The sequence below is a fragment of the Anolis carolinensis genome, chromosome 3 (assembly GCF_035594765.1).
Source record: "Anolis carolinensis isolate JA03-04 chromosome 3, rAnoCar3.1.pri, whole genome shotgun sequence".
Lineage (NCBI taxonomy): Eukaryota > Metazoa > Chordata > Lepidosauria > Squamata > Dactyloidae > Anolis > Anolis carolinensis.
Genome location: NC_085843.1, coordinates 8,486,321 through 8,501,448, shown reverse-complemented (window position 1 = coordinate 8,501,448; position 15,128 = coordinate 8,486,321). Strand labels below are relative to the sequence as shown.

Sequence of the window (15,128 nt, the reverse complement as noted above, 5' to 3'; positions counted from 1 at the left end):
CTTCTCATGGCTTCCTAACAAATTGGTCAAAACTCACCATTTGAAAATTACCATTTAAAATGAAGAAATCACACATGTACAATGTATAAAAATAAGTTAATTCAGGAGACATAAAGCCTAAGCAGTTGAGTGGCCCAAATCCTGGATGGTTCTGAGGCTAACACAAGCAGACCTTCCTTCTTTTCACTCCTGCAGCCCTTGTTTCTGCCCTGAGATGGATTCCCAAAACCTCCATTGCAGTTCAAAATACACAGGCAAAGCAGTGGGAAGGGAAAATGCCATTCTCATTTTGCTGTTCCATTCCCCAAAATGAGGGGGGTCTCCTTTTTTGTTTTGTAAACTTCAAAAGGAATTAAGTTCTTCTAAGACATTCCGTGATACTACTATTTACCTTCACATGCAAATCATTGTTGCAAGGTGGGCTGTTTTGGCACTAACATTAAGAGATGTTTTGATTGGCGAGGACAGGGTTGGGCAGCATGAGTTATAGCCGATTTGAAACTTAATTCCTGATCTCAACATCAGAATAGTACAAATAATTGCAGTTTGCATCAGATTATTCTACTAACTGATAGAGGAATTTTCTCATATATGTACCATTAAAAATACTGTTATTCTAGAATTGAGTATTAACTCTTGTGAGGAATTGCATGAGTAATGCTGTTCCAATAGAATTCTAAGTAGGAGAACAAACAAATTGCTTAGGCATTGCAATTACATGTTTCTTCATCCATACATCTTTACATGATATTGCTGTTTAATTGTGTTCGTGAGTTTTAGCAACTGAGTTCTTATAAGCCCCATTGAAAATTTACATCCAGTACTGTAGACAGGGACCTTACTCCACTTCCTCCTTAAAAATGTTATTGAATGTTTTGAGATAAAGTGGGAAAATGCTTATAGTACATGTTCATTTTTAAATAATCCTTTTTATTTTTATTTTTACAGGGCATCCAGAAATTGGCTAGCCAGTACTTAAAGAAAGAGTGGCCTGGGATAAAAGTTGAAGAGCGAAATGATTTTAGGTAATTTTGAGAAATATACTCATTTCAGATGTCTTCCATTGTTTGATTTTGCTCCCTATAAAATATAATCAATTACTTTCTGCTTTGTAGCTAATAGTGTGCATTGGTGAATCATTGGCAGAGTTCTCTGTTGTTCCATATACTTATTAATAAGTATATTTGCATCCTAAGGTACAAATATACTTATTTATAAGGTGACAATATACCTGAGAAAACTGAAAAATGTTTCTGAGTTGAATAGAACAATAAAACCATGCTAGTATTTCTTGAGACATGTATAAATCTTCTTCCCCCAATGAACATGTGGATTCAGTTTAAATTCATACAGACACAGATTGATACATAGAGAATAGATTTTCTTAATGGATAATGGAATAGAACCTCTTTCTTCAATTCATTTCCCTTTGAGTTGCTTTGAAGGAAACTTGCAGATTAGATCATACCCTAAAAGATGACCTGAAGATAGAAAAGGTAACTAAAAAAACTGGCCTAAAATCACGTTAAATAAACGTTCAAATCGGTGTTCTAAATATAGCCAGAGTCCTCCATATTATTTTAAATTTTAATATAAATTCATTTTCTCCTTTTCTCCCAAAACTGGGATTCACATACCTCGTAGTAACATTCTTCAGATTTCCCAGGTATAACAACATCTTAAAGGTATTCCTCACATAACTCAGATATCTGCACTATCAATTGTGTTTACAGAAACTGGTCAAGTGCTAGATCTTATTACAGTTTAATGGAGGAATATGTATTCCATTATTAAGAATGAATCATAATCTGACTCTGTGAAGCTGTGCAGAAAATATGAAGTTAATGTAAACTGCTAACAGCAGTAGAATCCCTTAGTTCCTTCTTTACCTTCCCCACTAATAGATATTCCCTGTTTTTTTAGGAGCATGTATCCAGTGTGGAAATCATTTCTTGAAGGCACGGTGCAGGTGGCTCAGTCCAGGCTCAATATCTGTGAAAACTATAAGAACTTAATTTCGGAACCTGCCAGAGCAGTGAAATGTTTTAAAGAACAGCAGCTGAAAAAGGTATTGTTTTTGGAGATTTCATTGGTATAGCTTCTGTTTGGGGCAGCAGTGTTCACTTAACAAATTGTATTTTATGGCTGAAGGGTTGTTAACAATCCTTGTTTACATTATCTACTCTGTATCGTGTAGGCTATAATGAAGAATGCTTCCTCCAATTCAGATAGAGGAGCTGTAACAACCTCATCCCTGATATCAAGAGTTATGACTTGTACACCAGTCATCTATTCGGGAACACTTTGTTGTCTACTGTTTAGGAAATAACTTGTGATCCTATATTCTGTTTAGAATCAAATGGTCTATGTGTCATTGTTCTTTTTCATGCTTATGACTGTGGAAATGACCAGTGGGTCATAGCATTTCAATGCTTGTCTACCTCATATGCCCATTGAAGTCATTGCCTTAGCATTTTTATTTCTTTCACTATCAAAATGAAAATCTCACTCAGCAACTTATTCTTTTTACATGCCATATTTTATTTGCATTTGCTAGCCGGAAACTGTGGACACTTTTGTGGGGTTGTCTGAATTTTCACTGTGTCAAAGGAGCAAGTAAAGAGAAAGGTTTTTCCTTTCCAAACACAAGCACAGATATTTCTTTCAGCCTGTGTTTTACTAGATGAAGGAGCACATGGACAGATTAGAGGACTATCCTTCAAAAAGAGAACTGCTAGCATATGTGTTGTCGAAAGCTTTCATGGCCAGAATCACAGGGTTGTTGTGTGTTTTCCGGGCTGTATGGCCAAGTTCCAGAAGTATTCTCTCCTGACGTTTTGCCCACATCTATGGCAGGCATCCTCAGAAGTTTGGAGGTATATGATATACAATCTCAGAGGATGCCTGCCATAGATGTGGGCAAAATGTCGGGAGAGAATACTTCTGGAACTTGGCCATACAGCCCAGAAAACACACAACTACCCTGTGATTCCGGCCATGAAAGCTTTCGATCCAATCATCATCTCCCAAAGCAGATACTTTACTCTCAGCTCAAGAATGGAAAATGGAATGCTGGTGAACAGCAAAAGAGATTTAAAGATGGACTTAAAGCTAACCTTAAACATGTGAAATAAAACACCAAGCAAGAACTGGAAAGCCCTGGCTCTTGAGCGTATAACTGGAGGTCAGTTGTTACCAACAGTGTTATGGATTTTGAAGAGGCATGAATAGAGGGGGAAAGGGAGAAATATGCCAAGAGGAAGAAGGCGCCTCGAGCAAACTCTTATCAGGACCACAGGGTTGTTGTATGTCTTTCGGGCTGTGTGACCATGTTCCAGAAGTATTCTTATCAGGACCATCTTTCACCCAGATGTATGAAAGAAGGACCATGCGGATCCAAACTAGATCTCTGCAGTCTCTTACGGACCCATCGCCAAGACGCTACCCTTCGAAGACAACCAGACTTGGCCACGAGGGATCACAGATAGATAGATAGATAGATAGATAGATAGATAGATAGATAGATAGATAGATAGATAGACAGACAGACAGACAGACAGACAGACAGACAGACAAATGGACAGTATCCCTTACTGTAAAGAGAACATTTAAAATATTAATGGAGGATAGCTCCAATCTGAGTATTAGCCATGACATCTACATGGAAGTTCTAGACCATGACCATCTCTTCCTGCCAGGTGCTAGAAACAAACAATGAGGAGACACAATGGGACTATTTGGGTGAAAGTTTAAAAACTATTATACAAGGAAATGAAATAGATGACTTTGAGAGATTCGGGACCCCACTGTCTAACTTTATGAATATAGATATTCTCTTGTTGAAAGTGATTGAGTTGATCTTATTTTCCTGAAGCAACACAGTTAATCATGCCATCATACAATTTTGCTCAAAATAGCTGAGAGAGAACAGCCAGCAAAAGAGAGGAGAACTTGCTTGCTAAATGAAATTGAATAGTCCTGTGATGTAAGCAGGAATCAATGAGAAAGAAGCATCTTTAGAGGCAGCTTTGAACATTTCCAAATTATCCCATGCTTTGAATGTAAGGTGTGGTATCTTTTTTAAAATATTTACAGAATTAGCCAAGGATCCAAGGGTGCAGCGGAAATTGAGATGATGCAGCCGCATCCTGGAAAGGCACCCCAGGCATCTGGCCAGAAAGCCAGGACAGAGGCAAGCTTGTACTTCAATACACTGGACAACTGTTGTGATTAATGGAGGCAAATGGTGGAGACATAATATTGTGGATAAAGTGCTCCTTGTTAGAGCATCTTCTCTGGAACTCTTTTCCCACATTTACAGCAATGTAGTTTTGGGCAGGTACCAGAAACAAATGCAGTCGAAAAGGGACTCCGTTCACCACAACCTGCCTAAACTAGCACACGTTTTGCTTAGTCTTTTGATAATTAAATGTGTTATAGATCAGTGTTGAAAGTGGAGGAAATCCAGAGAGCTCCCAAACACTGTTTTTCGGCTTCACTGAAGTTGTTTTTCTCCCTACCCCATCTTCAATTCTAGATGCTTCTTTGAAATAATAAAAATGTCTTAGAATCATTTTTTGCATTGTTGCTACATACATAATTGTAGTAGGAAAGTGGTGAGAGGAATTGCTAGTTCCTTACTAATTTTTCTCTTCAATCCAACTTCTCCTGGAGGTGCTTTTCTCTAGGATAGTGGTACCCAACCTGTGCTCAATGGAGCCCTAAGGTCTCCATGTGCACTTCCCAGGGGGTCCATGGCTACTATAGGAAAATAAAATAAATAAAAATTGAATTAAATCCAAGAATATGAAATAAAAAAAGAATCAAAATAAGAAAGTCAGAAATTACATTCTGAATGGAAATTGCCTAGTTGAATTTCGCACCTCCTTTAGCAGAGGATGCTTTGCCATTCTGCTGCCACTAACTCCAAAATTATTGTAGGGTGAGGCGGACAGATGACGAGGCTGATGGACAGATGATGAGGCGCTGGCCTGTTGCGCACATAGAAATTGATTCTAAAAACAGTTTTTCGAGTCAAAAGGGGCTCTGTCCTAGAAACTGATTCTAAAAAGAGCTCCACGAGTCAAAAAGGGACTTCTCCATAGAAACTGATTCTAAAAAGGGCTCTGTAAGTCAAAAAGGTTGCTCTAGTAGAACACACCTGAATTTTCTGAAAACTGAATCCATTCTGATGTCTTATTCTGTACTCATGGATTTATACAGTAGCTTCTTGAAAAACGTGATACTTAATTTATTGAACGTGTTCATTTGGAGATATGAATTTTATTTTTTTGTACTTTTAAGTAATTTCCAACTTCCGGCAGCCCTATACTGGGCTTTGCTTGGTTAAACTTATTCAAAGCAGTTTTGGCACTGCCTTCCCCTGAAGTTGAGAGAGTGGTGTTTGTCCAAAATGACCCAGTGGATTTCCATGGCCCTAAGGAGATTTGAACCCTGGACTCTAGAGTCATAGTCCAGTACTCAGATCACTATACTGTTCTGGGTCTGTAGTATGTACTTTTTTATGTGTCAGGACCGACTTGAGAAACTGCAAGTTGTTTCTGGTGTGAGAGAATTGGCCATCTGCAAGGACGTTGTCCAGGGGATGCCTGGATGTTTTACCACTCTGTGGGAGGCTTCTCTCATGTCCCTGCATGGGAAGCTAGAGTTGACAGACGGGAGCTCACCCCACTCCCAGGATTCGAACCACCAACCTTTCAGTCAGCAGTCCTGTCAGCACAAGGGTTTAACTCATTGCACCATTGGGGGCTCCTATATATTTTAACACCCGCAAGAGAGACTGAACATCTATTGTTTGGCTACACAATAGTGCAATTGTGAGAAGAATCAAGAATCATTCGTTGTCAAGCTTGCTTTTTGTAAAGCTATAATTTTTCAAAGACAGTTTGTATGTTTCCAAGAAGTGAATGAAAGTACTGGTTTGTGTGAAGAGATCTTAAAGAGAATAACTGTCATTTCAAGTGCTTAAAACAGGAGCTAAGGAAATGCTTGACAGCTCCTGCTTTCTTGGAGTTATAAACCCAACTAAAGCACACAATTTTGTCTACTCCTATTCTAAATTTAGCCATGGTACGGAAAGCTCTGCCGGTTCCCACCCTTAAAAGTCCTTGAGGTATTTTGTAATGCATCTCTTTCAACCAAGCATCAAAGATTGAGATGGCATCTTGTGTCTGAGGCAAGAAAATTTACCTTGCATTTTAAGGTGTCAGTCATTTTGCAATATTTACATAATGTTTTATAGCCTTTATTCCAGCCCATTCTTCTTCAGCCAGCATCACACAGTTCTGAAAAGTGAGTGCACCTCCTGTTCTTTCAGGGCATTTATGTTTTAGTGGGGTTTCTATCCTTTGCTTTGGAGGTGTATCCAAATTAATAGGGCTTGCTGTTCAGATTTAGTTTAGACATATTTCATCTTTTCCACAAAGAAAACAGATAAAGCTACCTTACCCTATTGCCATTTTGCCCACAATTACCTTTTCTAAACTATGGCAGTTCTTCAAATCCCAAAGTAAATTTCTTTTTTTCTTTTTTTGCTTGGGACCTGTTTAATTGAAGATGCCTTGTGTTGAGCCTATAACAACCTGCCCTATTTACTTTGTATATATTGTTTATTGTGTTTTACTTACATTGTGAGCTGCCTCAAGTCCTTTTGGGGAGATGGGGCAGGATAGAAATAAAGATGCTGATGGTGATGGTAATGGTGATGATTATTATTATATTTACTAAGACTTCCATATTTGCTAGATTTTCTTGCTTTAAGGCAGGAACTGGAATCATATAATCTCTCAACCATACATTTCTGGGATTGGTGCCCATAGTTTCCCAGTCTCCAAATCACAATATTGACAGATGAACTAAAATCGCTGTTTTGACTGAGGATGGTGACAGCATCAAAGTTTTGATAGCAAATTCTTTTGAGGAGGCATCCTAATACATTAAAAAAGTATGAAAGTGAATTTTGGTTATCAGTAAGGATGTTTTTGCAGTACACAAGCAGGTGGAAATGACCCTCCAACTTTTTATCAGCCCCTAACTGGTACAAGATCAAGTATGGAATAGCTTTTATGTGTAAAGCCACAAGGCCTGGCTTCTAAATTATTTATTTAGAAGAAGAAGCTTACTGGAACTGGAAGGCAGTCATCCCATTCCTCAACAGTGCTTAAAACAATACAGTTAAAACATGGGTTGCTGTGAGTCTTTTGGGCTGTATGGCCATGTTCCAGACACTTTCTCTCCTGGTGTTTCACCCACATCTGTGGCAGGCATCCTCAAAGGTTGTGAGATACCTGCCACAGATGTGGGTGAAACGTCAGGAGAAAAAGCATCTGGAATATGGCCTTACAGCCCGAAAGACTCACATCAACCCAGTGATTCCGACCATGAAAGCCTTCGACAATACAATTAAAATATTTTTAAAACCAAGGTGAAAGTAGTTAAATAGGGTGAAGGAAATTCTTTAAATGTCTTCAAATGGCATTTACAGAAATAACCATCACAGAAATCCATTCAAAGGCACACTAAAGCCCTTGTAGAGCTTTCTGGGACTGATAGGGTTTGCATTCTGCACACACACACACAAAAACCATCCCAGTTGCAGTTCTGTATTTCATGAGGAACCTAATTCTAGAGCCCTGGGGCAGTGGCATGGCCATTGTGAAACCTCTCCCAGTGATTGAGTTTTAGCCAGTGCCTTACCCCACAGACCACAAAAGGTAGGAGTTGTATTCATTCATGTTTATTTAAGAAAGAAAAGCTTTCTTGGGTAACTGTTCCCATGCCATGAACTATTTGTAAAGCTTTTAAAAAAGAGCATCTTACACAACCACTCACAGAAGAACCCCCAGGGCAGAAGCTTTGAGACTAACTGCTGTATTTTATCATGAGCTTTCATGAAATGGATTGATGTCCACAAACGTGTATGCTAAAATAAACCAATTACATCTCAACAGTACTGCTGCTTGATTTCTTCACTCTTTTATTGTTATTGTTTTGTGCTGAAACAGACTAATATGAAGGTCTCTTTGAAAAGCACTTTGGATGCTTAAAAGCAGGCCTGCACAACCTGTGGTCCTCCAGGTTTTGGGACTTCCGCTCCCAGAATTCCTGACCATTGGGCAAGCTGGCCAGGGCTTCTGGAGTTGGAATTCCAAACGTTTGGAGGGCCACAAGTTGTGCTGGCCCACTTAAAAGTAAAATCCACATTATGAAATAAGTTGGAATCAGAAGAATGAGTTAGCTTGCCCAATGGCATACACAAGGCGGACCAGTGGTGTGTCAGCTTTGCCAGATGTTTCGGTGATGTTGTCAAACAAGGCTACGTAGGAAATGTGTAGTGTTGGCACAAGTGAGGAACTTAGTCTTTTAGCTAGTAGTCATCCATAGAACACTGTTTCTCATTTTTTAAGAAATATATGCTCACATATAGTCCATCTCATGTAGGAGTAGTAGAGCAGGCTTTGGGGGCAAGGTTATGAGTTTTGATAAGACTTGTAGATTTCTCAGGGGTCATTCTTTGGAGATAGGAAAGCACCATCACTACCATAGGCCACCATTGTTTGCCAACACCTCCCCACCCAGGCCAGAATTGCCATCATAACAGAGATATTAGAGGAGTTTGACACTTCTTTTAAGTTCTCCCAGGATAGATTAAGTAAGCTCTCAGCTCTATTGAGAGAAGGCATAGTTCCTTTTTTCATCAGAGCTAAGGAAGATTCTTTTCCATTCTGGGGTTCTACAAAAGGTGGCAGCTGTACTCATATTGAACTGTGGGTAAGTCGACCCAAGTATCTGAGGCATTATTTTTACTAAAATTTCTAGACTTGTGCATGAGTATATGTAGTAATTTCTATTTGTACAATAATTTCTAATTCTGTGTTATTGTTCACATGAGTTATTGCAGAATTATCTGCTCTTTGGGAAGAAGCTGTGAAACTCATTTGCCTGCAGCCCGGTAGAAAAGAATCATCCCTAATAAAACAGCTATAATTGTTGCTGAAACAACTTGCCAGAGATGGCAATCATTAAGGCTTGCCGCCTTCTCATACAGAAAAAAAGTTAACTTGCACCAACTTGACTGGAATAAGAATGAAAGCTTTTTGAATTAGAGATACAGTAGTAACAATAGTCCTACTTCAGTAGGGAAAACAGGATAAAACCTCACATTGATTTACTTTTTCTATGTCTTTTTCTTTTCTTTAGTGTGTGGAGCAGCTGACCAGGATCCAGGCTGAACTGCAAGAGACAGTAAAAGATTTGGCAAAGGGGAAGAAGAAATACTTTGAAATGGAGCAGATGGCTCATGCCGTCCGTGAAAAGGCCGATATTGAGGCCAAGTATGTTCCAGCCTGTCCACAATTTCTGCATGTAAATTGATTTAAACAGCTTTATGCAGTGCTTCTTGATTGACCATTTGTGGTCTTGTCCAAGCTGATATATAGACACGTTCCCTGTCACCTGTAGAAATATCTCTAGGTTACCAGGAAAAATATTCTCTCTGGCGTCAGTGCTGTTGGCAGGGATCTTCCAAAATATGAATTCAAGCCCTTTAAAAAAACCTCTCTAAATATGATATCCATTCTAGGAATCTAATGATTCTAAATTTTTTTGTTTTATTTTGTACTACAGGTCTAAACTTAGTCTTTTTCAGTCAAGGATAAGCTTACAGAAGGCAAGTGTAAAGGTGAGTTTAAATATAAGTTGCATAATATACTTTTAGGTGTGTGTTTTTGTCTGGGGAATCAGTCGCAGATGTCCAGAAAGTAGAGCCTCATAAAACTAGGCAAACTATGACAGGAACAGCTTTATTTCCCAGTGTTAACTTCAAAATCCCATTGGAATTTGTAATTTTTGAACATTTCTGATTAATCTGTTATCATCTATTTTTAATAATGGGATGGGATTCTTACACAAATTGAACCAAGGGTATTGCTTCCACAGGAGGGAATAACACAGCAACAAACACATTCTACCTGCTGTGTTTAGAGAGCAGGAACCTAGAAGAATTCTTGGGTTCGGTCTCACTTTCACCACTGGCTCTTTTTTACCCTTGAAGTATTTGGTTATTTACTTCACCAAAAAGCACAAAATATTTCATGTAGCATTTCTTTCAGCAAGCTGGAATACCCTTTGAAGGAAAAGCTTACTTAGACGATAGTAAAGATTGTGTGAAGGCTCTTTCTAGAAATCTCTAGATTGTTCTAAAGCATTGCTAGAGGAAGTTGACCATGGAGACACACTGGAGGGAGAATCTTAGAACATTTTAAAATAAACCTGTGAATAATCGAATCTGCAAAAGTCAAATCTGCAAATCTGGAGGGACGACTAGAGTACATTTTGAGCTGAATGTTTATTTTAAATTTTGTAAGCCATCATGGATTGTTCGGTGGAAGGCAGAGTAAATTGAATGAATGAATAAATGAATGGATACATAAATATAATCAAACTTCTCCACATTTAATATTGATCATTTTTTTACCATGTAATTTTCTTTTCTGCTGCAGTTAAAAGCACGGCGCTCTGAGTGTAATTCCAAAGCTACTCATGCGAGGAATGACTACCTTCTCACTTTAGCAGCTGCGAATGCGCACCAAGATCGCTATTATCAGACGGACTTAGTAAACATTATGAAGGTAATGGCATACAGTGTTGGCTAGAAAACTTTTCTTTTTCCCACTATGCTCAGTCTTTCTTCTGTAAGATATATTGCAGATAAAATGGCAAAATATTGTTTTGCTCTAAGGAGGTTTATGCTGCGTGTAAAGAGATTCAGATAAATCTTAGGAGGCCTTTTGTTTAATGGTGCATGCCAACTTCATGGAGCATGCCAGAAAATATGCAATTACGCAATTCCCACAATAAGGGAATGCGTAGCAGAGGTAGAGACAGTGGATCACTTTATGCATTGAAAGTGCATATCAAGTCATGTTTATGCAAATGACTTTGGTGATTGCAATGATTTCTTTAAAAGTCATGTGCAGCCAGCCAGCAAATCAGAGAAAGAAGCTGTTGTTTGAAGTCCATTTACAAACTATGATTTGTACAGACATTCTATTTTCACACAAAAAAACTCCACATGTTTACAGCCATGGCTTTGTCTTTGGAGGCTGTTTTATCATAGAAATATGAGTGAACTTCTGAATTTGATTGCAGAAATGATTAGAATCAAAAACTAGAAATTCTAATTTGCATATTGAACATTTGATAGTTGAGACCATGATTAGGATTCTAAACCTGTGGTTGATACATACCTCTGTTTGATATGGAACATGACATGCTACCTAATGTTGAATTCCTGTGCATAGAATATTCTAAATGAGGAACAATGCAATTAATTTTTCTTACTCAAAGAGGTCTTGGATTTGTGTGTGTGTGTGTATGTATATATATATCCTGTCATCTTCTCAAATCACATTTTAGTTTAAGAGTTTGCTGCAGAAAGAAAGAGAACTGTCTAAAGTGCTGAACACCAAAAAGCTTATGAAGTACCTTTCTGAATCCTAGTCTGTTAGAGCTGAAGTTATTTCCAAGATAAATACCTATATAAATATTGTAAAATATACTTGGTTTTATGCTCTGGCTGAACATTTTCTGTAAAGATTACCAGTCATGATGGTGGACTTCATCTTATCTTTCTCAGATCATCTGAATAGTTTCCAAAGTTGGAGCATCTGCCGCATTCTGCCCTTATTTTAAAAGTAAAAATGAACTCAAACTCTTAGAATCGTTATCCCTTTTTCCTGAAGTATAAGACTATTGTGTCAGCCAGAACCCTTGCCCTCTTGTTTGCCTACCACTAAATACTGGAATTGTAAAGGAATTGTGAGCAGTGTGTGTGTGTGTGTGTGTGTGTGTGTGTGTGTGTGTGTGTGTCAGTGGGGCATGCACCGGAGGCACTTCGGCTCTTGAGAGGGAAACATGAGGACTGAAATGAGCCCTCTTTAAACCCCCAGACAGACAGCTGGGCCGTGTACTTTCAAAAATGCTGTTTTAATTATTAATGCAATCTGGGGAGATGATCCAAAAATCAATTTAATGTCACTTTTCTTGGAGGAGCGCCATGCTTCTTAAATAATTTACCATCACTGCCCCAAAATTACAGCAGGATAAGACAGCCCTTGGCTCATGATACCATGATGCAATTTAGTTTTGTCATATATATGTAGAAAAATGAGAACATGAATAGAGTTAAAAGACACACGCAGATCCATTGCTGGTAGGATGAGTAACTTTATACACAGGATGAGCTTTCAGGAGACCCTGATTTGCAGGGGTCTTAAATCAGGATGAAGATGACATTTTCTTTATTCCACCCTGTGCTTTCTTCTTTCATTTCCAATCAAATTATTATAGACATGGCACACAAAACACATTAAAGCATGGGGGTGGAGTCGATAAGTGATTTCATTCAAGAAAATGTCCTCAGAGCAAAAATTTGAACCTTGGAGGCAAAAAGGTCCCAGTTTTGCCTCCCAGTTACTGCAGGTAAATACTGTAAAGTATTCCTAAACCTACTGGTTTAGTTATACAATAGAGTCTCACTTATCCAACATAAACGGGCCGGCAGAACGTTGGATAAGTGAATATGTTGGATAATAAGGAGGGATTAAGGAAAAGCCTATTAAACACCAAATTAGGTTATGATTTTACAAATTAAGCACCAAAACATGTTATACAACACATTTGACAGAAAAAGTAGTTCAATACGCAGTAATGTTATGTTGTAATTACTGTATTTACGAATTTAGCACCAAAATATCACGATGTTTTGAAAACACTGACTACAAAAATGTGTTGGATAATCCAGAACGTTGGAAAAGTGAGTGTTGGATAAGTGAGACTCTTCTGCACATTGAAATTATTTGATATGTGGAAGAGGAACACAGATGAGCTGTAAGAATGCAGGAGAACCTAGATGCAATCCCTGGTGCCTCTCATGTATCACCATTGTGTAAACCTTCAACTGGGAGAATGGTGTTGTCTCCTTAGTAATATATTCACGAGCTTCCGTCCTTTCCTAAACTTTATTTATAATGTCAGAAGCGAACCAAAGGTACAGTTGTAATGTATTTAAAAACACAAAGTTAAAAAAATGGCATTATACTAAGTGTCCTTTGACCAGTAGCTGGCCACTTGGAGTGCCTCTGATGTTGCTGTAAGAAGGTCCTCCATAGGCAGGGCTCAGGCTGCATTGGCAGAGCTCAGGCTGCATTGTAGTAGGTGGTCTGTGGTTTGCTCTTCTCCACACTTGCATTTATAAAGAAAATGTTTAAAAAGGGTTGCTATTTTAAAGATTAAGTGAAATATTGAGATAGTGAGGCTGAATGAAGAAGTTTTCTATGATAGGAAATTAGTGGGATGACAGTAATGTTTTTGCCGTATGTCTTTAAGCTGGGAAGTATGGAGGCCATATTAATTTTTAAAATTTATGCTATTGTTGTTTTAGGATGTGGAGGACAGGGAAAGTTAGCTTTAATAATTTTTTTAATTGTGTCAGAAGTGAATTGAGAACATACTGCAAGTTGCTTCTGGTGTGAGAGAATTGGCCATCTACAAAGATGTTGTCCAGGGGATGCCCCAATGTGTTACCTGCTGGGAGGCTTCTCTCTTGTCCCTACAAAGCTAGGGCTGACAGACAGGAGCTCACCCCATCTCACAGATTTGAACTTTCAACCTTCAGGTCACCATTCAGCCAGCACAAAGGTTTAACACATTGTGCCACCCTGGCCCCGTTTTAATGGGTGTTTTGGTGGTACAAGTGATGTATAGGTAAATTGCCAATTTTACAAATTGTACAAATGATTTCTTATGTGTCTGGGAGAAAAAAAAACTATACTACCTTTCTGGAATTCTAAGGCATACCCTTTTTCTTATAGAAACATATCTGAAAACAGAGTGTGCTTTATATCTTTTGCTCTGTTGGTGATACTGAAATTAGTGCTCATCTTACAATCAATGGCATCTTATAATAGAAGAAATACTGTATATATGTAAAGATATTGAGGTAAACAATAATTCTTCTGCTGAGAATTGTAGACTGTGGTCAGGTTCATAAAGGAGGAGACTGAGAGTTTCAGGATTCTTGGTACAAATTGTTTTTATGTTTTTATAAGTAAGGACCAGTAGCTTGAACTGAGCCTGTTTGGAATTCATGCTGGGCCACTGTGTAAAGTGTATAGGAAGAAGCAATCTGTCTGCATTGTTTTACAACATCAGCCATTTATTAACACCCTTCAAAGACAGATATACATCCACTGTGTTGGAGGCATGGCTGAGGTGTGGATCACTGTGACCAGATCTGTCCGCCAGATCTTGGTACATGACTCAAAACTTCATGGCAGTGCTTCTGACCTCCAAAGACACCTGGACATTCAAGAGCAAAGAGAAAAGGAACGGCACTGGAGGAAATATCTAATCTCTTTCCCTGTGTGATTTGCCCAATCTAAATTTACCTTGCAAGGCTTCATTGTTCACCTTTCATCTGTGGTTGACAACGCTGCATGACTTTCTAGTTGCATGTCTCCAAATCATAGTCAAGGGCATTTTCACTAAATTTATTTCTTTGAAATTATTTTGATCTCTTTTTTTCTTATTGCATTTTTAGTTGTAATCATTTTATTCTAAGCCTCAAAAGAGATTTACTTTTGAACACATTTCGACTCCTGTCTTTCCCTTTTCTACTAGCCTATATTGTTCTATATATGCTCCATCTCTGACCAGATTATTTCCCCCTCCAGATGAGGGCTTGTGCTGTGTGGGTCTTATCTAACGCAGGGGCAGCTGCCCACCAATCAACTTGACAGAGCGCTTGTTTGATGCTTGACTTGTTTTGCTGGAACGTGTCCAGTTCAGAGATCGGAAGCAGAGAGAGCTGCTGACTTGAGGTTTTTTGAGGAGATTCTTCTGTTGGTGCATATGCCGTTGTCATGACCTTGCCGTTTGTACAGATGGGTTTGCAATTTTCCTTGAAAGCTTGCTATTTTATTGTTTATTTTCAAATCCAGGAGGTTGAGAGGAGAAATGGATAAAAGCTATACTGTGCTGTATCGTTGAGGTGGGGTCCGAGAATCTGCATGGTTCAGTTTGATCCAACTCAGAGGCTTTTTTGGTTT

General features: G+C 38.5%; 1 protein-coding gene across 2 annotated transcripts in view; it reads left to right on the top strand.

The window, feature by feature from the left end:
* fchsd2 (FCH and double SH3 domains 2) overlaps positions 1-15,128 on the top strand; it is a 181,986-nt gene that overhangs the window by 94,185 nt on the left and 72,673 nt on the right. For both annotated transcript variants that reach the window (XM_008117766.3, XM_003225416.4), the window contains exons 4-8: positions 949-1,025; positions 1,924-2,068; positions 9,220-9,353; positions 9,646-9,700; positions 10,521-10,649. In XM_008117766.3, coding sequence (XP_008115973.1) covers positions 949-1,025; positions 1,924-2,068; positions 9,220-9,353; positions 9,646-9,700; positions 10,521-10,649 — 540 coding nt within the window. The remainder of the gene's footprint in view (positions 1-948; positions 1,026-1,923; positions 2,069-9,219; positions 9,354-9,645; positions 9,701-10,520; positions 10,650-15,128) is intronic.